The sequence below is a fragment of the Eretmochelys imbricata genome, chromosome 1 (genome assembly GCF_965152235.1).
Source record: "Eretmochelys imbricata isolate rEreImb1 chromosome 1, rEreImb1.hap1, whole genome shotgun sequence".
Classification (NCBI taxonomy): Eukaryota; Metazoa; Chordata; order Testudines; family Cheloniidae; genus Eretmochelys; species Eretmochelys imbricata.
The window spans coordinates 59,075,010-59,098,811 of record NC_135572.1 but is presented as its reverse complement, the minus strand read 5'-3'; the positions used below and the strand labels follow the sequence as shown (position 1 = coordinate 59,098,811).

The 23,802-nt window shown below is 43.0% G+C and overlaps 1 protein-coding gene across 2 annotated transcripts in view; it reads left to right on the top strand.

Annotated features, from left to right (window-relative positions):
• Positions 1 to 23,802, top strand: part of FNDC3A (fibronectin type III domain containing 3A) — a 214,672-nt gene that overhangs the window by 38,355 nt on the left and 152,515 nt on the right. The window contains exon 3 of one of the 2 annotated variants that reach the window (XM_077811422.1): positions 12,485 to 12,616. The exons of the other annotated variant lie outside the window; for it this stretch is intronic. Coding sequence (XP_077667548.1) covers positions 12,485 to 12,616 — 132 coding nt within the window. The remainder of the gene's footprint in view (positions 1 to 12,484; positions 12,617 to 23,802) is intronic. 2 annotated transcript variants of the gene reach the window in all.

The window sequence follows — 23,802 nt, the reverse complement described above, 5'->3', positions numbered from 1 at the left end:
AAATCATCGTGCCCCAGGGCAGCTGCCCCTTTTGGCTCCTCCCCCTTCAGCAGCCCTGCTGGTGCAGTCGCCATACCTTCTTACCGGTACGCCATACGTTACCGTACTGGCTTACTTACGCCTCTGGATATGAGACCCCCAAAAGATGTAATCTCAGCATAAATAGACATTGGGTAGGCTATCCCGTTCCTCCTGCGATGTGCAAAGGCACACACCGGGAACAGAATAGTTAGATGGTAGAGACACAGTGCTCCCACTTTTTTCCCAACTAATCCCAGCTCTGATGGAATTCCTTAATGCTGTGTGTGAGGAATCTACATTGGTGAGGTTACCAGGCCTTCTCATCACCCAATTCCAAGCTCTATCCAGATTCAACTCAGACTAGTGGAGCAGGGCTGGCAGCCTCTGGCTTTTCGTTGCCACACAGTTCTAGAAAGTTCTGAGAAGGATGAGTGCTGTTCAGAGGGTGGTGTTCTTCCCTTGCCTCAAGAGGAAGCAGAGGTCTTGACTAAAAAGAACTTTAACACACTTGAAGCAATGCCCAAAGTAATGGATTTTATCCTTTGCACAACAGTATTGCAGTGCACTCTTCATGGGTGCAAAGGTTCACCTTTACAGAGCTCAGTGAAGGAGTAGGATGTAAATTGTTAATTCTTTGTCTCCAAACTCTGGATATGGATTTTTTAGCAAAGACCCAGATGCTCCAGTGGTAGATCTTCCACTGATCAGTTGTGCTTCACAGGGCCAGCCCACAACATTTTGGCACCTGAGTCGGGGAGCTCAAATGATGCCCCTTTCCCCCCTCGCTTGGCCCAAAACTTTGAAAGGTCTCAATTCTGCCTTCTTCTTGTTCTACTCCTCTCATGGTACTGCTCTGCTACCTACCCCAATAAAGAAGAACTAACAACTTAAAATGCCTTGTTCAAACATTTTAAGTAACACTTAACTTTCAAACACCTGAACAGCAAATGTAACTTTTCTTGTCTGCCTAGTAAGCACTGGCATTTTTATCTGTTTGAAAATCAAAGTGGTGCTTTCTGTGCCTTCTTGGTTGCAAAGATTTGAACTGCTTCCTGAAGGTCCACAGTCTGGGCCAGCTCATGCTCTATTGAGATGGTTGCAATGCCGACCACCCTCTCCTGTGTCATTGTGGAGCATAGATGTGATTTTATTAACTTCAGCTTGGAGAAGCTGCGTTCTCCACTGGCAGCTGTTACAGGAAGTGTTAGAAGTATGTGCAAAGCAACAAAAGCATTTGGAAAGAGGGTGGTCATCTTATCTGTGCACATATATTCCAGAACAACCTTTGGAGTTGATCCTGCTGAAATGTATCTTGAAAGGGATTTCAGTTCATCACCTAATTCACTCGCATCTATATCGCACAGTCATCACGTGTCAACACTGTCTCTAGTCCCTGCATTGCTGGTGCAGGTCGTCTTCAGGTATAGTGAGGAGTCTTGGAATATCATACAAGATCCCAAATATACTGCTGTGTTCCTTGAGCTGCATGAAACGTTCTTCAACTGATTGTATTGTACAATCTAGCACCTGGTTAAAGAATTCAACTTTGAATTGTTGTTTGGGGTCTCTTGTGGGATTATCCTGTGCCTCGTAATCAAAATGTCGTCTTCTTTGGTGACTCTTTTTTATTCTTGAATGGGTGGGAAAATAGCTTCAGTGTGAAATTCCTCTGCCAACTTCTGTGCACACTTCAGAATGTTTTGAAATCCCTCATCTGACCTGTAAGACTGTAGGTATGACTTTGCTTTGTCCAATTGTTCCATTGCTCCAGATATATCAAGGTCAACACCTTGGAGTCTCTTGCTTACAACATTTATTTCAAACAGTATGTCACGCCACAACACTAAGCCACATAGAAATTTGAAGTTATGTATGTTTCTGGTGATTTCATTTCCCTCTGCCACTGTTCTCCCACAAACAGTTTCCGTCATAGCATTATCCTCCATAATGGCAACTACGGCATCATCTATCTTCCCAATTTGGTGTTTGATAGGCTTTATCGCCTCCATTCGACTTTCCCATTGTGTTTCAGTGTCAGAGGGGATGTTCCTAGATGTTGCTTCAAAATTTGCCATCGATGAGTTAATGCAGAGAAGAATATATAGATGCTTTGAATTGCATTAAAAAATTCAGCAGCCTCACTAGAAGCTGATGCTGCATCACTGACCACTAAGTTCAATGAATGAGAACTGCATGGGACAAAAAAAGCTCGAGGGTTTAACTCTTGGATCCGTGTCTGCACTCCTCTGTTCTTTCCTCTCATGTTGGCACCATTATCGTAGCCCTGACTTCTCATGTCAGATATCATGACTCCCTCAGGGAACCGATGAGCAAGATCCCCTGGGAGAATAACATGAGGGGGAAAGGAGTCCAGGAGAGCTGGCTGTATTTTAAAGAATCCTTATTGAGGTTACAGGGACAAACCATCCCGATGTGTAGAAAGAATAGTAAATATGGCAGGCGACAAGCTTGGCTTAACAGTGAAATCCTTGCTGATCTTAAATACAAAAAAGAAGCTTACAAGAAGTGGAAGATTGGACAAATGACCAGGGATGAGTATAAAAATATTGCTCGGGCATGCAGGAGTGAAATCAGGAAGGCCAAATCACACCTGGAGTTGCAGCTAGCAAGAGATGTTAAGAGTAACAAGAAAGGTTTCTTCAGGTATGTTAGCAACAAGAAGAAAGTCAAGGAAAGTGTGGGCCCCTTATTGAATGAGGGAGGCAACCTAGTGACAGAGGATGTGGAAAAAGCTAATGTACTCAATGCTTTTTTTGTCTCTGTCTTCATGAACAAGGTCAGCTCCCAGACTACTGCACTGGGCAGCACAGCATGAGGAGGAGATGACCAGCCCTCTGTGGAGAAAGAAGTGGTTAGGGACTATTTAGAAAAGCTGGACGTGCACAAGTCCATGGGGCCGGATACGTTGCATCTGAGAGTGTTAAAGGAGTTGGCGGATGTGATTGCAGAGCATTGGCCATTATCTTTGAAAACTCATGGTGATCAGGGGAAGTCCCGGACGACTGGAAAAAGGCTAATGTAGTGCCCATCTTTTAAAAAGGGAAGGAGGAGGATCCTGGGAACTACAGGCCAGTCAGCCTCACCTCAGGCCCTGGAAAAATAATGGAGCAGGTCCTCAAGGAATCAATTCTGAAGCACTTAGAGGAGAGGAAAGTGATCAGGAACAGTCAGCATGGATTCACCAAGGGCAAGTCATGCCTGACTAATCTAATTGCCTTCTATGACGAGATAACTGGTTCTGTGGATGAAGGGGAAGTGGTGGACGTGTTGTTCCTTGACTTTAGCAAAGCTTTTGACACTGTCTCCCACAGTATTCTTGCCAGCAAGTTAAAGAAGTATGGGCTGAATGAACGGACTATAAGGTGGATAGAAAGCTGGCTAGATTGTCAGGCTCATCGGGTAGTGATCAATGGCTCCATGTCTAGTTGGCAGCCGGTATCAAGTGGAGTGCCCCAAGGGTCGGTCCTGGGGCCGGTTTTGTTCAATATCTTCATAAATGATCTGGAGGATGGTGTGGATTGCACCCTCAGCAAGTTTGCAGATGACTCTAAACTGGGAGGAGTGGTAGATACGATGGAGGGTAGGGATAGGATACAGAGGGACCTAGACAAATTGGAGGATTGGGCCAAAAGAAATTTGATGAGTTTCAACAAGGACAAGTGCAGAGCCCTGCACTTAGGACGGAAGAATCCCATGCACCGCTACAGACCAGGGACCGAGTGGCTCGGCAGCAGTTCTGCAGAAAAGGACCTAGGGGTTACAGTGTACGAGAAGCTGGATATGAATCAACAGTGTGCCCTTGTTGCCAAGAAGGCCAATGGCATTTTGGGATGTATAAGTAGGGGCATAGTGAGCAGATCGAGGGTCGTGATCGTTCCCCTCTATTTGACATTGGTGAGGCCTCATCTGGAGTACTGTGTCCAGTTTTGGGCCCCACACTACAAGAAGGATGTGGAAAAATTGAAAAGAGTCCAGCGGAGGGCAACAAAAATGATTAGGGGACTGGAACACGTGACTTATGAGGAGAGGCTGAAGGAACTGGGGATGTTTAGTCTACGGAAGAGAAGAATGAGCTGATAGCTGCTTTCAACTACCTGAAAGGAGGTTCCAAAGAGGATGTCTCTAGACTGTTCTCAGTGGTAGCAGATGACAGAACAAGGAGCAATGGTCTCAAGTTGCAGTGGGGGAGATTTAGGTTGGATATTAGGAAAAACTTTTTCACTAGGAGGGTGGTGAAACACTGGAATGCGTTACCTAGGGAGGTGGTGGAATCTCCTTCCTTAGAAGTTTTTAAGGTCAGGCTTGACAAAGCCCTGGCTGGGATGATTTAGTTGGGGATCGGTCCTGCTTTGAGCAGGGGGTTGGACTAGATGACCTTCTGAGGTCCCTTCCAACCCTGATATTCTATGATTCTATGATCACAATTCCCATATCTTCCAGCTTTTTAAGAAGCACATTTGTCATACCAGCTCCTGTAGTATCATCAATGTCAATAAATTCTAGAAAATGCTCTCTGACAGTCACCATTGCGGGGACATTTTCACGAGGTTCTGTGTCGTTACAAAACGGACCATGAAAGTAATTTGTTCCGTATGGCTGATGTCAGGTGTGCAGTCCAGAATAGCATAGTAATATCTTGCTGACTTCAGATCTGCCACAATCTTCTGTTTGACTTTTGTTGCCAGTAACTGTGTGATCTCATTTTGAATTGTTATTCCAAGGTAGTGGTGTGGGTACATTTCTTGGGTGATGAGTCTTCTTAGATGTTCCTGGAGTACAGCATCAAACTCAGCCATCAGCTCCACAATTTTAAGGAAGTTTCTATTGTTTGGCACATACAGCTGATCTGAAGTGCCACGCAATGCTAGGTTTTGGGTAGCAAGCATTCTCACAATGGCAATGAGCCTTTTCAGAACATTTTACCAGTAAAGAGACTCTGATGCAATCTTCTCTTGATGCTGATCATCTATGATGGCCTTTAACCTTAGTCTCATCTCAAGCTCTTTCCACCGATGGAATGCTCTCTGGTGATTTGCTACCTTCTCTTGGCATGACAGATTTTCCCAGTCCTTTGTTCCTGTAGAACCCAGTGTGGCTGGAACATTAGACTGGAAGAGTTTGCAACAAAAACAGTATGCAGCATTCCGAGTTTTTGAGTACATAAGCCATGGCCTCTCCACTTTGTCACCATTGGGGATTTCACATCAGTAATGTGTTGGATGGAAACTTCTATTTTCATTGTCTTTGGGGAACATGGAGTTTTTCACTTTCTGCAGCCCATGCAGTACAAGGAAGTCCTTCAGGCTACTGCTCAAGTGGGTCCACAGTCCTGGATCATCTAGACTTAAGGAACTAAACTCGGCAGCAGCTGTTTCTTGTGCCTCCATCACACTCTTCTCTGATCTATGCTTTTCTTCAGTAATGTGCGTGGTTAAATCCATTTGAGATGGAGATATGGATGCTGCAGTAGCTGCCACGTCACCTGCACTCTACCTGGAATATCAGGCAACTCCTCACCACTCACGTCCTCACCGGGGCCAGAAGGCTCACCATGAACATTTGTGTCTATGTATCTCAGGAGAGCTCCTTCCTGCTTAGATAGAAAAGCTTCCTTTTGCTTTCTTTCTTTTTCTGAATGCTGCCCCAGAGGGGCGTTTCCTTCTTTCACTCATGACTGCTGTTCTGTGCCAGCTATAGTGGCTCTCAACACTGAATTGAAGGGGACAAATAAGCAGGCTGGTAGCAGGGCCTTAGTGAGGGAAGATATCAGTGTCTTAAGGGACTAACTGGCTCCTACTACTTCAGTTGACTGCCTATTCTCCAAGTGGGTTCAGGGAAGCAGCAGGAAACAGGAAGCTCCCTGAGAAGCTGGTGTTAATCAGTCCAGGCTAGAGAGGTACATAAAAGGAGGGCTTTGGAGCGGAGCCCGGAGCTGGAGCGCGGAGCAGTGGAGCTGCAGGTTTTTGCCTGGCAGCCGGAGCACAGAATATCTTGACTGCTCTACTGCTCCAGTTTTTTTTTTTCCATTTTGAATCCAAAACGAATGATATCTAGCAAGAAAGTCCTAAAGGTGCCAAAAAGTTTCAGATTATATAACAATTGATATTAATATCTACTTTACCACTTTACGTAATATGTCAGTTATTCTCACTTTGGCCGAAATCAAGATTTAATGTACAGATACAAAATTACAAAGTTTTTTTGAGATATGTTTTATTAAAGAATCAGATAATTATCAGACATCTGGCAACACTGCAGACTGCTCCCACCCTTGTGCCAAGGTTAGGCGAGTATGTATTCGCATAGATTAGTATATGTTGATACTTCTTTTGTAAGGGTTGATCAACGAGACGCGCGGAGTGCTGCGATTATGGAAAAGTGTGCCGCAAGACACAAGATTTAAGATATCACAAACAGGTATATTGCAAAAAAAAGTTTTTGTTTATTGATATATTAAGATATCGCAAGAGATATTAACCACTTAAGCTCATTTCTCACACGGGCTCCCGTTACCGGTTCATTTGTACGTGCTCCCGTATCACTCTGGCGGACTTATTTTATAGGTCATCTGTTCAATGGTCTTTTGGTAGCATTGTTTGCAATTTTAAATTTAGTGAAAAAGTCACATGCAGCAGGCATATAAATATACAGTAAACATTTTTGCATAAATTAGGAGTGATTTTTGTGATATATCCAGAGTGATTGCAAAATGTCCAACACAACTTTGGGGTGAATCCTTCGATCATTTTAGGAAAAAACGTTTCTGTGAACACGTGTCCTAAAATTCTCCTAAGGGAGCTACAGTCCCTTCAAGGAGGTGATGAAAATTTAATTTCTGATTAATATCTCAAAAATGCTTTAATATAAAGTAATGAAATTTATGTCTCTGTCTTAGCGTTAGTATGTGATACAGTATTACATTTTCCAAAATTATTTAAATCATAGGGGTCCCGAACTGGCGGTTGGTCATTTTTATTTCATATTTCAAGTAAGGCTTGTCGTCGACTGTCCCTGGCTACAGTGGTAATATTATGTTCCATAATAAGTTAATAATTTTTGGTTATTATTTATTATTGCATTTAAAATTTATGGTTCCAAAGTTGAAAAATAGGTAATAAGTAATAAGTAAAATTGTGTCATTCTAAGCATCTAAGCAGATTAAAATTTTTAAACCGTTTTCTCAGAAATGATTAATTATACAAAATAAATTAAGAGTACCATTTTAATGCATGTTTTAGCATTAAATCATATTCCAGGGTCGTATCTGTTAAATAGTCAAAGATTTTAAAAATATTAAATAAAATTGGCCTAGTCCCCCCAGTTCACGACATCTGTAGTTTTAAATAATTTTATTTGAATGATGTTGTATGATAGAACATTGGAAATAAACTTTAACGGGAAAGCGGATTCAAATTGCAAGCACAGTTCTTTTAGTAAAGAGAGCAAATTTTCAGAAATATGTTTTTCCTTTGTCAGGCTGGAAACATTATACAAAAGAGAACCTGTTATTTGCTCTATCTTATATAATCTATTCAGGCTGGTGAAGCAAAAACATATTTCCGAAAATTTGCTCTCTTTACTAAAAGGACTGTGCTTGCAATTTGAATCGGCTTTCCTGTTAAAGTTTATTTTCAACCTTGTAACATGTAGCCTCGTTACTTCCCAACAATTAATGTTGTAGAACAGCGATAGCACGTACTAACGCTATGACACATACCAAATTTCACTGATATATCTATATTAAATTGTTTTTGAGATATTAATTAAAAACTTGGAAAATATTTCAAATATTTTTACCGCAAAATTTCATAAGAAAAACTAACTTGCAATTTATAAACAAAAGTTGATATTAATTATGTATATTAAAATACTTCATTAAAACTGCAAGAAACATGTTAAAATGTTAAAATATTAAAATATACTTTAATAATTTTGTGTAAAAAGAAAATGCTATCATTTTTGTCCAGAAAATCCAAAATAAATTCGAAGTACATTAAGTGGTTAAGATATCCCAAGCAGGTACATTATAAAAAAATGTAATGCTTTTGTTCATTGCTTTTCGACAAGAAACATTTGGATGCGATATCAGCACAAGAAGATTTGGCCATGGCTTCAACAAAAAAATCAGATCTGCCCCCCATGATTGATAGCCAATTTACGGAAAAGGATCTCAATGACGCCTTTACTTTTGAATTTGAAAAGCCCAAATTTGGGCTTTTGGGAAAAGCAAAGAAGAAATCGGCAACGTGCAAGGTGGAAAAGGAAGTGAATGGTGAGCTCAAACCATGTAGCTTCAAGACAAGTGAAGCAAGTGCTGTGAAAAGTTTCAACCTTTGGCGGCATGTAAAACGTAACCATCCTGAAAACTATGCAGTTCTGGTTACAAAAAAGGACCAGGAAGATGAGGCAAAACAGAAAGGTGACGTGGCTAAGCGACATTCATCTGGCTCTTTGAAAACTCCTGGAGAAAAGATTTTTTTGTAGAGCTTCATCTGAAAAGAAACCCAAAATTGAGCAAACAAAACTTGACTCATATTTGAAGTCCACAAAGGTTACAGTCCCCATGGATGCCAATACTTTCCATGAAGGGCTGATGGAAATGGTTTGCTTGAGTTCAACACCCCTCACTCCCTTCAGGCTAAAGAACAAAGGATTCCAAAAAATTGCAGGTGAAATGGATTGGCAGCTTGGCGTTTCAATGGGTCACAATGCGGTTCGTCATTTAGTTGTCAGCACAGCTGAGTCTGGTCACGAAGAGCTCAAGGAAGCTTTGGAGCAAAAATTGTGCTACCTGAAAATGGATGCGGCAACCCGTGGAAACAGAAATTTCCTTGCAATCAATGCTCAGTACTACGAAGAAGGAAAAAAGAAAGCTTTGGTAAAAACCTTGGACATAATCGACACTGAAGAGTGTCACAATTCTTCATATGTGAAAAGTCAAGTAAAAGCTATTTTAGAAAAATTTGGGATCAGTGAAATGCAAGTGCTGAGCATCTGCATTGACAATGCAGCAAACGTGACGTGTGCCATCAAAAATTTCAGCGAGGACAATGAAACCATTTCTACCTCTGAGAACAGGAATGTGGACAGAACTGAAGCTATTTTGCCTGATGAAGGAACTACAGGAATGGATGAAATCCAACTCAATGTGGGTGCTGCTGCGCAATGGGTTAATGACCCTAGCCTCATACTTCCAACATGGCTTCATGAGGACGACTCAAAAGTCCAACTGATGAGGTGTGGTATTCACACTTTTCAGTTGGCAATCTGGGATGAACTGAACAAAGAACATGCGAAGAAATTTCTGGCAAAAATTTGACAAGTCGTTGTCAAACTATGAACCCCAAGTATTCAAAGTGCTCTGTTTGATCTACATGGGGTAACTCAGTCATTGGATACTGTGACTTGCTGGGGTTCAACATTTGCGATGATTGATTGGCTTCTCATTTTTCAATCTTACTGTGAACAAATGGCTGCTGCTGGAACAAGAGAACTCAAGTTGTTAAAAGCTGAATGGGACGAAGTGAAGAACCTGCGGCAGGCTATGAAAGACTACTTGATTGCTGCAATAATTTTTTACAGAATGAATTATGAATGATTCTAGTTAGTATCATCATTGATATTTAAATTGTTTTAAAAGTCTGAATAAAAATGTTTTTTCAAAATTACAGTATGCACTTTTTTATTTAGTTAAAAAATTAATTTGAGGCAGAGCGGAGTCAGAGCGGAGCTGGAGCAGTCACTATTGGTGCCGGAGCGGAGCTGGAGCGAAGCAATTCAAAAATTTGATTGCTCCAAATCCCTGAGTAAGAGGCTCCTCCTCTTCCTCTCTCTCCCTGCAGCTCGTGCTGCTTTCAGTTATTCCCTCTCACCTTTTCTCCTGCCTGCCTGTTATGTCTCTTGTGCCCTCCTTCCTCCAGCACAGCACTCCACCACCTCTGTGCATCTAGAGCAGAGAGAATACATATGCACCATCAGAAGACACAATTTTCTACACTCTGGGTCCTAGTGCTGCCCCCCCACAGTCTGGCACTTGAGGCGGCCACCTCAGTTCACCTCATGGTAATGCCAGCCCTGATGCATCATTAATATATCTTACACTGAATACACTATTGCTATTTAATATGGTTAAATATTTAGCATCTGGAAACATTCATGTTTGTTTGTTTATATAAATCATGCATCTGTCCAATTAGAAATACAGGGCCAGATTTTCAGCTGGTGTAAATCAACATACATTTATTGGCTTCAACAGCTAAGGATCTGGCTCATAGTGTATTAATAACTTTCAAATCCGTACCAAACAAGGATAAATTATGTACGCCAATTTGTAACTGAAATTACTTGTACATTAAATTAAAAACAGTTTAACAATGTTATTAAAAATGCATCCAGTACTTAAAGAAAATGGTAATTATTTTGCCTAATTAAGGATGTCACATGAAAATCACAAATAGCTACATTTAAACCTAAAAGACATAACAAGATTAATACTGTTAATACAAACCTTCAATGAAGAAACAGCTTGTGAGATATTATAATAATAAATTACTATTCCAGGATTATTTGCCTAATTAAATATGTTGTACATTAATGCTTCCAAAATGTTAAAATTCATATCTGACAACTTGATTAAAAGATCTGTTGATTAAAATGTAATTATTCCATTGTCATAATCAGTAGATAGAATTGTGTAATTGTTTTCATTCCTGTTTATTTCTACCCATGGATCTAAGATTGTAGCAGAAAAAATGCACAGTATGCTGCTACTTAAATAATACAATGTACTGGGTTTTTTTCCTCCTCTGATCCTGCAACTGTCTCCATGTAAGGAAACCACTGAAGTCAGTGGTGTGCCACAAGGGCATAGGGCCTTTTCTCTGTGCAGGATCCAGTCTTTATTTTGCAAGTGGTCTCAGCTAATTTTAATATAGCATCAGTCATGTTATCAGTGTAATACAGAAACTTATTAATGCTAGAAAAATCATGTATTCAAGTGAAGAATGATCCTGTTAAATGATTCTGCTGTGGTTGAGATTTGCTTTTAAATCCATGTTGACTGGAAAACTTTTTTTCTCTCTCTCTCTTTCAAGTATGAGTTGAGGTGAAAACATTTGAATTGAAAGGGAGCCGTTAGTATTTCTGCAAGCAAATTGCTCTTTTAAGATTCATAAGTTTTAATATTAAAAGCTGTACCTGGGTGGTATTGGCCTGCACAAGTAGAAAAAATAATCTTTCTAATCAACAGAGCAACACAAGATAGATATAAAAATGACTGTAGTACTTCAAAGGATATCCACTTTATTACTCAGGCCTTTTGATTATTAAATGTAGTATTTTTAGTTATAAAGTATGAAATTCTTTGTTTCAACATGTAGAGTTAAGCAGAGATGCTAGTAAATATTTAAACTAGTTTACATCTCATTTGTGATGTAAATTCTAATTTTGACATTTTTCTTGCTGAAAAACATATGATAGATGAATGATACTCAGACCTTAGTGATCAGCATTACCCAAAAGAACCACAGTAGTCTGAATTCATTGTTTCATTTTCTGTTTTTATATATAATTCCCCCAGCGAAATGACTGACCAAGTATTCTACAATTGGTTAATAACATAATAAAAGCATCCTGATTAGTTAATAATAACTTTTAGTTTTGGTTAATAATTAAATCACACAGTGTCTTAATATCATGTGCTGCAAAGAGCCACTTGCAGCTCCCAAGCCTCAATCTGAGTATCACTGTGATAGATCATCACGCCGTAGTTTTCTTTGTCCTTTTCTTGCTGCTTAAAATCAAACGCAGTACTACATATGTTATTAGTTTCTCTTTTTTTCTTTTTTTTTCTTTAAGAGAACAAAATCTGTATTTTTAAAAGTCAAATCTAGCAACCGGGGAAAATATATAATTTTAGCACAATAGAGACAGCATCTCCCCCGGTGGTGTTCTCCTCTCCACGTTTTGTGTTCTGCCTTCATGAAGGACAACTGCAGCTGTTTCCTTGTCTTTTATTTCATCACTGCTTCTATTATACATGGTACTTTGTGTTTACCTTTATTTTCTGGGATTTGCTGGGGTAGATTTTAGTTGACAGAGGGGAAGGAGAAACTGTCTTCGTAATGTGGAAAAGATCTGGAATTATGGTGAATGGGACCTTTCACCATAATACCTTCCTAATACTGCCAATCATGTACTATAAAGAATACCCTGTTAGGGTACTGTGTATGGTGGGGAAATGCTCTCCTGGTAGAGGAGATTGTTATAGATGATATTTACACCACTGCTTTCCAATTGAACTCATATTCTGGAGAAACTCTTGAAATATATTAGACTAAAAAAATCTAAGTGCGTGTACTTCACAGATTTTTTTCTGTATTTTAAGACCTTTTTCAAATCCACAAATGACTTGTTTCTTTACATGAGGATTTTTCTCTTTCAGCCAATTCTGTCCTCCTATATCAGTGGTCCACAAACTTTTCACATCACACCCCCGCAACCCCTGTCTGCGTCCCTCTCCCACTGGGAGCTGCGACTGGGAGCGAGGCCATGGATCCTGGGGAAGGGGACAGAGGTAAAGGGGCTGGGGCCAGGGGAGGGGCTGGAGCCAGGAGTGGAGCCTCAGCCAGGCCGGGAGACGGGCTGATGCTGTGGCCACAGTCGGAGCAGTGCTGGGTGGCTGGTGCTCCCTCCCTGCCCCTGCAGTGCCTGGCTCCGGCCCTGTCTTTCCCCCCGAAACGTTCTTCCTGTCGGGGGAGGGAGGGCACAGTTTGGGGACACTATCCTATATGATCCTGAGCAGATATAGTGAGCTCATATTGTCACAGTCAAGTCCATGACCACAACAGTGTCACGAATCCACAATTTTGGCTTCCTTGCAGGATGTAAAAGCTGGACTGAGAAGGGAAAGATTTTCCATATACCTGTGTTTGTGAATCCACATGTATAACCTTTTAGGCTTCCTTTTCCCATACAGTCAAATGTGCCGTTAGAAGGAGGGGTAGAGAATACAGGTCCCTCTGAATGGATCTTGCATGACTAATTCTGATACTGCGATGGTGTATACTGAACATGGTATAGGCAGCACAGGTAGCAATGCTTACACTTAATGGTGTCCACCATTTCCCATTGTAAGATCCTGGTTTCAGTTGCTTATAACTTTGCCAAATTTAAACTATTTGGGCTGAAATTTTCCAAGCTGGATGTTTGCCTCATGCTTATTATTTAAAAGCTTTAGCTAAAATGATTCAGCCATTTCCAGAAATACATTAGGAAAAATATGTTGTTTTCCCCCATTAAAAAAAAAAATCTTAACTCTTTTATTAAGAAGTCTAGTGCTACTTCCTTTGGAGCAGGAGCTTGAAATTTGGCAAGAACTGAGGAGCTTGGGGACGGGGCAGAAGGGTCTGTAACCACTAGATAACACTCCCCTGTAGAACCTGGCATTGAGCCCATTATTCCTGAGTCTCAGCATTCCTTTGCTGTCAGCAAATAGCTGTGAAGCCCACAGACAGAGTGTCTCCATTCTCCTACCATGGCAGGTTCACATAGAAGATAACAGCTTCTACTGTCATCATTTCCTCTGTTAGCTCTAGTAGAAGACTGCGATGGAAATAAAGATTCCAGCCCTCCTGGTGACACAAGAGGGGAGGTCAATATAATTCTACATAATGGAAGTTTTGTTTTCTAAATTTTTCAAAGAAAGAAAAGGAGGACTTGTGGCACCTTAGAGACTAACAAATTTATTTGAGCATAAGCTTTTGTGAGCTACAGCTCACTTCATCGGATGCATGAAGTGGAAAATACAGTGGGGGGTGGGTTATATACACAGAGAACATGAAACAATGGGTGTTACCATACACACTGTAACGAGAGTGATCAGTTAAGGTGAGCTATTACCAGCAGGAGAGGAAAAAAAACCTTTTGTAGTGATAATCAAGGTGGGCCATTTCCAGCAGTTGACAAGAACGTGTGAGGAACAGTAGGGGGAAAAAATAAACATGGGGAAATAGTTTTACTTTGTCTGATGACACATCCACTCCCAGTCTTTATTCAAGCCTAATGTAATGGTGTCCAGTTTGCAAATTAATTCCAATTCAGCAATATCTCGTTGAAGTCTGTTTTTGAAGTTTTTTTGTTGTAATATTGCCACTTTTAGGTCTGTAAAGGAGTGACCAGAGAGATTGAAGTGTTCTTCGACTGGTTTATGAATATTATAATTCTTGATGTCTGATTTGTGTCCATTTATTCTTTTACATAGAGACTGTCCAGTTTGACCAATGTACATGGCAGAGGGGCATTGCTGGCACATGATGGCATATATCACATTGGTAGATGTGCAGGTGAACGAGCCTCTGATAGTCTGGTTGATGTGATTAGGCCCTATGATGGTGTCTCCTGAATAGATACGTGGACACAGTTGACAACAGGCTTTTTTGCAAGGATAGGTTCCTGGGTTTGTGTTTTTGTTGTGTGGTTGCTGGTGAGTATTTGCTTCAGGTTGGGGGGCTGTCTGTAAAGCGAGGAAAAAACTTAGGAAATTACATCCAAAATAACTATGTTAAGACTGTTAAGTTGCAAAGTCAAGCATTCCAAAATTAGAAAATGTCAGAATTAAGGTTGCCTGTGCAGCCTCAATTACATGATCGCATACTATTTTTTCCACAAGACAGCTGCCAGCTGACTCAGGCTATGGGGCTGTATAATTGTGGTATAGACATTCTGGCTCAGGCTGCAGCATCATCTTTGGGACTCTTCCACCTCACAGGGTCCTAGATGACATGAAAAACATCTTTATTCACATAAAATCACATTAAAAACTATTAATGTTATAAAATTACAATATGTGCACAAAAAGGTCAATAAAATGAAGCAAAACATGTCTTAAGTGAACATTAAAAATGAATCCCTAAAACATCATCAAGTTCACTCAAAATACTGGAGGGGGGGAGGGATAGCTCAGTGATTTGAGCATTGGCCTGCTAAACCCACAGTTGTGAGTTCAATCCTTGAGGGGGCCATTTAGGGATCTGGGGCAAAAATTGGGGATTGGTCCTGCTTTGAGCAGGGGGTTGCACTGGATGACCTCCTGAGGTCCCTTCCGACCCTGATATTCTATTGTTAACACACCAAGTCAACCAAAAAGTGTCTAGGTTGCAAGTCAATTTATAAAAAAGTGTTATCAGTCAACAGCCAGGCCACAATCAGTGTGCAGAATCTATCTCAGCCATTCTGTTCTGTTGAGATTTCAAAATGGCTAGTTTTGCCTGACCAAGCAAAAAGTTAGCAGGTAGGAAAGCAGCTGAATGTGAGCGCTGTATCTCACTCAGAGAAAAAATTAGGGGCTTGGGGAAAGTCAGTCCCAAACTGCTTGAAAAAAACCCCGAAAGAGGGATTGGTTGGTATAAAAAAGGCCATTATAGAATGGAGGCAAATCTAGACTTGATAATCAGTCAGATGCCAACAAAAATAGGTGAGAGTCATGCCCATCCTGCGAGCACAACAGAGAGAAAGAAGGCCAGGGACTTCCAGGCCAGTGGGAAGTCAGAGTATAGCAACTGCTGAACAGACCAGAGGCGAAAGGCTGCCACCCTGCTGACTAAATCAGTGAACTGCTGGCCCCTTTCCTCTAATGTCAGGAACAGTTAACCAGGTTCAACAAGTGGTGACCATTTTAAAAAATGGTTAATGTGCCTCTGAATCCAGTTCAAAAGGGAAGGATCCAGACCAGGGGTCTCAAACTCAGTTTACCTTAGGGCCAGTGCCAGTCCTCAAATCCTCCCAGTGGGCCAATAATGTCATTCATGCCACCCAGAACCCACCCCCCAAAACTCCACCCTCCACCTGCCTAAGGCTCTGGGAGGGAGTTTGGGTGCAGAAGGGGTGAGAGGTTGGGTTCTGGGAGGGAGTTTGGGTGGGGGAGGGGGTCTGGGTTGCAGCCTCTGGAATGGAGTTTGGGTGCTGGGTGCAGACTCTGGGCTGGGGCAGGGGGTGGGAGTGCAGGCTCTGGGTGGGAGGAGGGGGAGGGGTGCAGGCTCTGGGAGGCAGTTTGGGGGCAGGAGGGGTTGTGTGGGAAAGGGGTGGGGTGCTGGCTCTGGGAGGGAGTTTGGGGGCAGGAGGAGGGGTGTGGGAACGGGAAGGGTGCAGGCTTGGGGAGGGAGTTTGCGGGCTGGAGTGTGTGAGGAGGGGGTGCAGGCTCTGGGAGGGGGTCGGAGGGTGCGGTGCTTACCTGGGACTCCAAGGTGGGGCGGGCCATGGGGCACTGCCCCCGCAGCTTCCCATTGGCCGCAGGGACACTTGGGGAGGGGGCAGTGTGTGGAGGCACAGCCCCACCCCGGGGTCATAGGGAGGGGCCAGCAGACACGTGGAGCAAGCAGGCAGACACCGCTCAGCTCCGCTGCACTGCCGGAGCCCCAGGCCATTGTAAATCGCCTGTGGTGGGAGCTCCTGGGGGCGGAAGGTGGGGTCAAGGGAGAGACCAGGCTCCAAAACTGCTGGAGCCCCGCAGCCCACATTGGGGAGGTTTGTTGGCTGCACATGGCACCATGGGCCACAAGTGTGAGACCCACTGATCTAGACACACTAGCTGGTGCCACAACATTGAGGCCACAAGATAGTTAGCAATCAAAACCTGTCCATGAAAAGAAAGTCCAGGAAGGAGCCAGGGTCATTTCTGCAGGTGGTCTTGCACCTTCTTCTCAGCCCCTTCCCATTTCCTTAATGTATATTATACATCTGAAAAAGATTCCCAACACTTTAATCCCAGAGGTGCCCCATTACTGTTGTTGAGTCAATGAAGGGGAACCACTACACTGCCAAGAGCCCAGTAAGATCAAATTGTTCTTAGCCCGGTTAACGTTCAGACCCTTGTAAAAAAGCACAAAATGCTTAAATGTCACTGTCAGACGTGATAAAAACTGAGGTATCATCAGCATAGGCCAACAGATGAACCGGGAAAGCATCTGGCAACCTTGGCACAGAAAAGCCAGTCAGATGGCTTTGAGGGAAGTGCAGGAATGGCTCCAAACTAAGAGCATACAGAATCCCAGACAGACCCTGTTGCTTTCGACAAAAATGTTGGATGTGGCCCTAGGGCGACTTTGTCCTTGAAGAACTTCATATATGAGGGCTCTGTATTACAGCCTGCAGGAGACAGCAGGCACATACCGAACCCCATGCTTGTGGGTCATACAGCTAAATCCAGAGGAAGTTGACCTCATGGAGGAAAACAAAATACCCAAACCACCCACTGGGAAGGGGAGAGGAACCAACAACACCCCTAAAAAAAAGAAAGAGCAAGTAACAAAATGAAAACAAAGACAGACTAACAGAAACCCAGCTAGTGCACACAGCACATAACAAACAGAGCCTCAGTCTCAGAAGCTCTCACAATTGAGGTGGTGGTGGGGGGATAGAATTGCAGGGCTTATAACAGTGCACTTTTAAAATACCATGTTGAAAGGAGGAGGAAGCCACTCCCAGCCCTCTGTACCTACATTTGTTGGATATTTCTGTTTTACTGAACAGTGACAAAATAGTTAATATTGCCATGTAAACTGTAATGTAGCTTCAGCGTTAGTAGCCCTTTGGGATGAATGGGTAGCTCACACTATTTTGGTGGTGGTGTTTCAAGCTATCTGCGAGGTAGCCGGTACTGCTTTCTTCTTCAAGTGGTTGCAGATGTGTAGCCAGCACACTGAAACTGGAGAATTTTGCCTTCCAGTACCCATAAGCTCTGGCCTCTCCTCTGGCTATTTAAGGGCAGTGCTGCCTCAGTTCCTTCTCACCACCCATGGATAGATTTGGAGCATTCTCTGTGGTGATTTACCTCGTACCTTTTCTCAGTTTCTCTGGGAATTTAGTGTATATAGTTCATTGTTAGTTAATTAATGTAGCCTAGGAGTACCCTTAACTTTAGTTATAGTAGGATAGTTAGTTGCCCTGAAGTTTAAACATTGTCCATTGTGTGGGGTAGCTATCCCCATTAGAAATCCCCACACATGGTGTTTGTTGTTCCTGGAAGAGGAGCACATTAAGGAAAGGTGCTCTGTATTAATGTTAGTTAAGAAGAGGACCCAGGTGGCGAGAGATTTGCCTCTGAAACGGCACCACTTTGAGCAAGCAATAGGCCATTTTGGCACCGGGGACCTCTTCTCATCATCCCACCCCATGTTCTCTTTGGAGGTGGTTTGAGATCCAGTGCTTCTGCTACCAGGAAGAGAGAGAGTTCTTTTTCCTTGGGTCTTCCAATGAAGAGGTTCTGTAAGACCATTTGAGAACGTTCAAGGACTTGGAGGGGCTTCTCTCTTTTCCAAGAACGGTGCTGACTGGCACCATGAATCCTCCAGAATGTATGATGAAGTTGGCCCCTCTAACTGCTCCCCAGTACTGCTCCAAGATCATTTAGACTCTGTACAGTCAACTCTGGCACTCGCCATGGGACATCTGTTTAATCCGGTACTAATGATTGCAGCATCAGCACCGACTGCACACCATTGTGTTGGAGACACCATGTATTGAACACATTTTTTTATTTCAGAAGGTGGAGAAAGCTACTGGGGAGAGGCTGTTCTAGATTTGATTTTGACAGATAGGGAGGAAGAGGTTGAGAGTGGAAGCCACAGCTTGGGTGAAAGTGATCATGAAATGGTAGAGTTCATGATTTTAAGGAATGGTAGGAGGGAGAACAGCAAAATAAAGACAATGGATTTCAAGAAGGCAGACTTTAGAAAACTCAGGGAGTTGGTAGGTAAGATCCCATGGGAAGCAAGTCTAAGGAGAAAAACAGTTGAAGACATTTGTCAGTTTTTCAGAGACATTTGTAGGGGAACAAGAGAGAACTCTCCCACTGCATAGGAAAGATAGGAAGTATGGCAAGAAACAACCCTGGCTTAACCAGGAGATCTTCAATGATCTGAAACTCAAAAAAGAGTTCCACAAAAAGTGGAAACTAAGTCAAATTACAAAGGCTGAATATAAACAAATAACACAAGTATGTAGGGACAAAATTAGAAAGGCCAAGGCACAACGCCAGGATTAAACTAGCTAGAGACATTAAAGGGTAACAAGAAAACATTCTACAAATACGTTAGAAGCAAGAGGAAGACCAAGGACAGGGTAGGCCTGTTACTCAATGAGGGGGGAAAAACAATAACAGAAAATGTGGAAATGGCAAAGGTGCTTAATGACTTCTTTGTTTTGGTTTTCACCAAGAAGGTTGGTGGTGATTAAACATCTAACATAGTGAATGCCAGTGAATATGAGGTAGGATCAGAGGCTAAAATAGGGAAAGAACAAGTTTAAAAATTACTTAGACAAGTTAGATGCCTTCAAGTCCCCAGAGCCTGATGAAATGCATCCTAGAATACTCAAGGAGCCGACTGAGGAGATATCTGAACCATTAGCAATTATCTTTGAAAAGTCGTGGAAGACAGGAGGGATTCCAGAAGACTGGAAAAGGGCAAATATAGTGCCAATCTATAGAAAGGAAAATAAGAACAACCCGGGGAATTACAGACCACTCAGCTTAACTTCTGTACCTGGAAAGATAATGGAACAAATAATAAAGCAATCAATTTGCAAACATCTAGAACAGGGGTCGGCAACCTTTGGCACCCGGCCCATCAGGGTTAAGCCGCTGACAGGCTGGGCCAGTTTGTTTATCTGGAGCGTCCACAGGCACGGAGCCCCACAGCTTCCACTGGCCGCGGTTCACCATTCCCAGCCAATGGGAGCTGCAGGAAACGGTGCAGGTCGAGGGACGTGCTAGCCACTGCTTCCCGCAGCTCCCATTGCTTGGGAATGGCGAACTGCCACCAGTGGGAGCTACAGGGCTCCGTGCCTGCAGACACTCCAGATAAACAAACTGTCTCGGCCTCCCAGCGGCTTTACCTTGATGGGCCAGGTGCCAAAGATTGCCAACCCCTGATCTAGAAGATTATAAGGTAAAAAGGTAACAGGCAGCATGGATTTGTCAAGAACAAATCACGTCAAACCAACCTGATAGCTTTCTTTGACAAGGTAACAAGCTTTGTGGATGGGGGGTGGGAAGCAGTAGACATGGTATATCTTAACTTTACTAAAGTTTTTGATACTATCTTGTATGACCTTCTTATAAACAAACTAGGGAAATACAACCTAGATGGAGCTACTATAAGGTGGGTGCACAAATGGTTGGAAAAACATTCCCAGAGAGTAGTTATCAGTGGTTTACAGTCATGCTATAAGGGCATAATGAGTGGGGGATCAGGGATGAGGTCTGGGTCTGGGTCTGTTCAGTATCTTCATCAGTGATTTAGATAATGGCATAGAGAGTGCATTTACAAAATGTGTGTATGAGACCAAGATGGGAGGGGTTGCAAGTGCTTTGGAGGATAGGATTATAATTCAAAATGATCTGGACAAACTGGAGAAATAGTCTGAAGTAAATAGGATGAAATTCAATAAGGACAAATGCAAAGTACTCCACTTAGGAAGGAACAATCAGTTACACACATACAAAATGGGAATGACTGCTTAGGAAGGAAGAAAAGGAGTACTTGTGGCACCTTAGAGACTAACCAATTTATTTGAGCATGAGCTTTCGTGAGCTACAGCTCACTTCATCGGATGCATACCGTGGAAACTGCAGCAGACTTTATATATACACAGAGAATATGAAACAATACCTCCTCCCACCCCACTGTCCTGCTGGTAATAGCTTATCTAAAGTGATCATCAGGTTAGGCCATTTCCAGCACAAATCCAGGTTTTCTCACCCTCCACCCCCCCACACAAATTCACTCTCCTGCTGGTGATAGCCCATCCAAAGTGACAACTCTTTACACAATGTGCATGATAATCAAGTTGGGCCATTTCCTGCACAAATCCAGGTTCTCTCACTCCCTCACCCCCCTCCAAAAACCCACCCCCATACACACACAAACTCACTCTCCTGCTGGTAATAGCTCATCCAAACTGACCACTCTCCAAGTTTAAATCCAAGTTAAACCAGAACATCTGGGGGGGGGGGGTAGGAAAAAACAAGAGGAAATAGGCTACCTTGCATAATGACTTAGCCACTCCCAGTCTCTATTTAAGCCTAAATTAATAGTATCCAATTTGCAAATGAATTCCAATTCAGCAGTTTCTCGCTGGTGTCTGGATTTGAAGTTTTTTTGTTTTAAGATAGCGACCTTCATGTCTGTGATTGCGTGACCAGAGAGATTGAAGTGTTCTCCGACTGGTTTATGAATGTTATAATTCTTGACATTTGATTTGTGTCCATTTATTCTTTTACGTAGAGACTGTCCAGTTTGACCAATGTACATGGCAGAGGGGCATTGCTGGCACATGATGGCATAAATCACATTGGTGGCTGTGCAGGTGAACGAGCCTCTGATAGTGTGGCTGATGTTATTAGGCCCTGTGATGGTGTCCCCTGAATAGATATGTGGGCACAACTGGCAACGGGCTTTGTTGCAAGGATAAGTTCCTGGGTTAGTGGTTCTGTTGTGTGGTATGTGGTTGTTGGTGAGTATTTGCTTCAGGTTGCGGGGCTGTCTGTAGGCAAGGACTGGCCTGTCTCCCAAGATTTGTGAGAGTGTTGGGTCATCCTTTAGGATAGGTTGTAGATCCTTAATAATGCGTTGGAGGGGTTTTAGTTGGGGGCTGAAGGTGACGGCTAGTGGCGTTCTGTTATTTTCTTTGTTAGGCCTGTCCTGTAGTAGGTAACTTCTGGGAACTCTTCTGGCTCTATCAATCTGTTTCTTTACTTCTGCAGGTGGGTATTGTAGTTGTAAGAAAGCTTGACAGAGATCTTGTAGGTGTTTGTCTCTGTCTGAGGGGTTGGAGCAAATGCGGTTGCATCGCAGAGCTTGGCTGTAGACGATGGATCGTGTGGTGTGGTCAGGGTGAAAGCTGGAGGCATGCAGGTAGGAATAGCGGTCAGTAGGTTTCCGGTATAGGGTGGTGTTTATGTGACCATTGTTTATTAGCACTGTAGTGTCCAGGAAGTGGATCTCTTGTGTGGACTGGACCAGGCTGAGGTTGGTGGTGGGATGGAAATTGTTGAAATCATGGTGGAATTCCTCAAGGGCTTCTTTTCCATGGGTCCAGATGATGAAGATGTCATCAATATAGCGCAAGTAGAGTAGGGGCTTTAGGGGACGAGAGCTGAGGAAGCGTTGTTCTAAATCAGCCATAAAAATGTTGGCATACTGTGGGGCCATGCGGGTACCCATAGCAGTGCCGCTGATCTGAAGGTATACATTGTCCCCAAATGTGAAATAGTTATGGGTAAGGACAAAGTCACAAAGTTCAGCCACCAGGTTAGCCGTGACATTATCGGGGATAGTGTTCCTGACGGCTTGTAGTCCATCTTTGTGTGGAATGTTGGTGTAGAGGGCTTCTACATCCATAGTGGCCAGGATGGTGTTATCAGGAAGATCACCGATGGATTGAAGTTTCCTCAGGAAGTCAGTGGTGTCTCGAAGGTAGCTGGGAGTGCTGGTAGCGTAGGGCCTGAGGAGGGAGTCTACATAGCCAGACAATCCTGCTGTCAGGGTGCCAATGCCTGAAATGATGGGGCGCCCAGGATTTCCAGGTTTATGGATCTTGGGTAGTAGATAGAATATCCCAGGTCGGGGTTCCAGGGGTGTGTCTGTGCGGATTTGATCTTGTGCTTTTTCAGGAAGTTTCTTGAGCAAATGCTGTAGTTGCTTTTGGTAACTCTCAGTGGGATCATAGGGTAATGGCTTGTAGAAACTCGTGTTGGAGAGCTGCCGAGCAGCCTCTTGTTCATATTCCGACCTATTCATGATGACAACAGCACCTCCTTTGTCAGCCTTTTTGATTATGATGTCAGAGTTGTTTCTGAGGCTGTGGATGGCATTGCGTTCCGCATGGCTGAGGTTATGGGGCAAGTGATGCTGCTTTTCCGCAATTTCAGCCCGTGCACGTCGGCGGAAGCACTCTATGTAGAAGTCCAGTCTGCTGTTTCGACCTTCAGGAGGAGTCCACCTAGAATCCTTCTTTCTGTGGTGTTGGTAGGGAGACCTCTGTGGATTAGTATGTTGTTCAGAGGTATTTTGGAAATATTCCTTGAGTCGGAGACGTCGAAAATAGGATTCTAGGTCACCACAGAACTGTATCATGTTCGTGGGGGTGGAGGGGCAGAAGGAGAGGCCCCGAGATAGAACAGCTGCTTCTGCTGGGCTGAGAGTATAGTTGGATAGGTTAACAATATTGCTAGGTGGGTTGAGGGAACCATTGCTGTGGCCCCTTGTAGCATGTAGTAGTTTAGAAAGTTTAGTGTCCTTTTTCTTTTGTAGAGAAGCAAAGTGTGTGTTGTAAATGGCTTGTATAGTTTTAGTAAAATCCAGCCACGAGGAAGTTTGTGTGGAAGGTTGGTTTTTTATGAGAGTATCCATTTTGGAGAGCTCATTCTTAATCTTTCCCTGTTTGCTGTAGAGGATGTTGATCAGGTGATTCCGCAGTTTCTTTGAGAGCGTGTGGCACAAGCTGTCAGCATAGTCTGTGTGGTATGTAGATTGTAATGGATTTTTTACCTTCAGTCCTTTTGGTACGATGTCCATCTGTTTGCATTTGGAAAGGAAGATGATGTCTGTCTGTATCTGTGCAAGTTTTTTCATGCAGTTGATAGATTTCCACTCCATACGGCTAAATGCAGTGCCTTGCATAATGACAGGTTTCAGAGTAACAGCCGTGTTAGTCAGCCTTAGAGTTGCTCATGCCAAGCCACTTCCCAGGTGGCCTGGACAT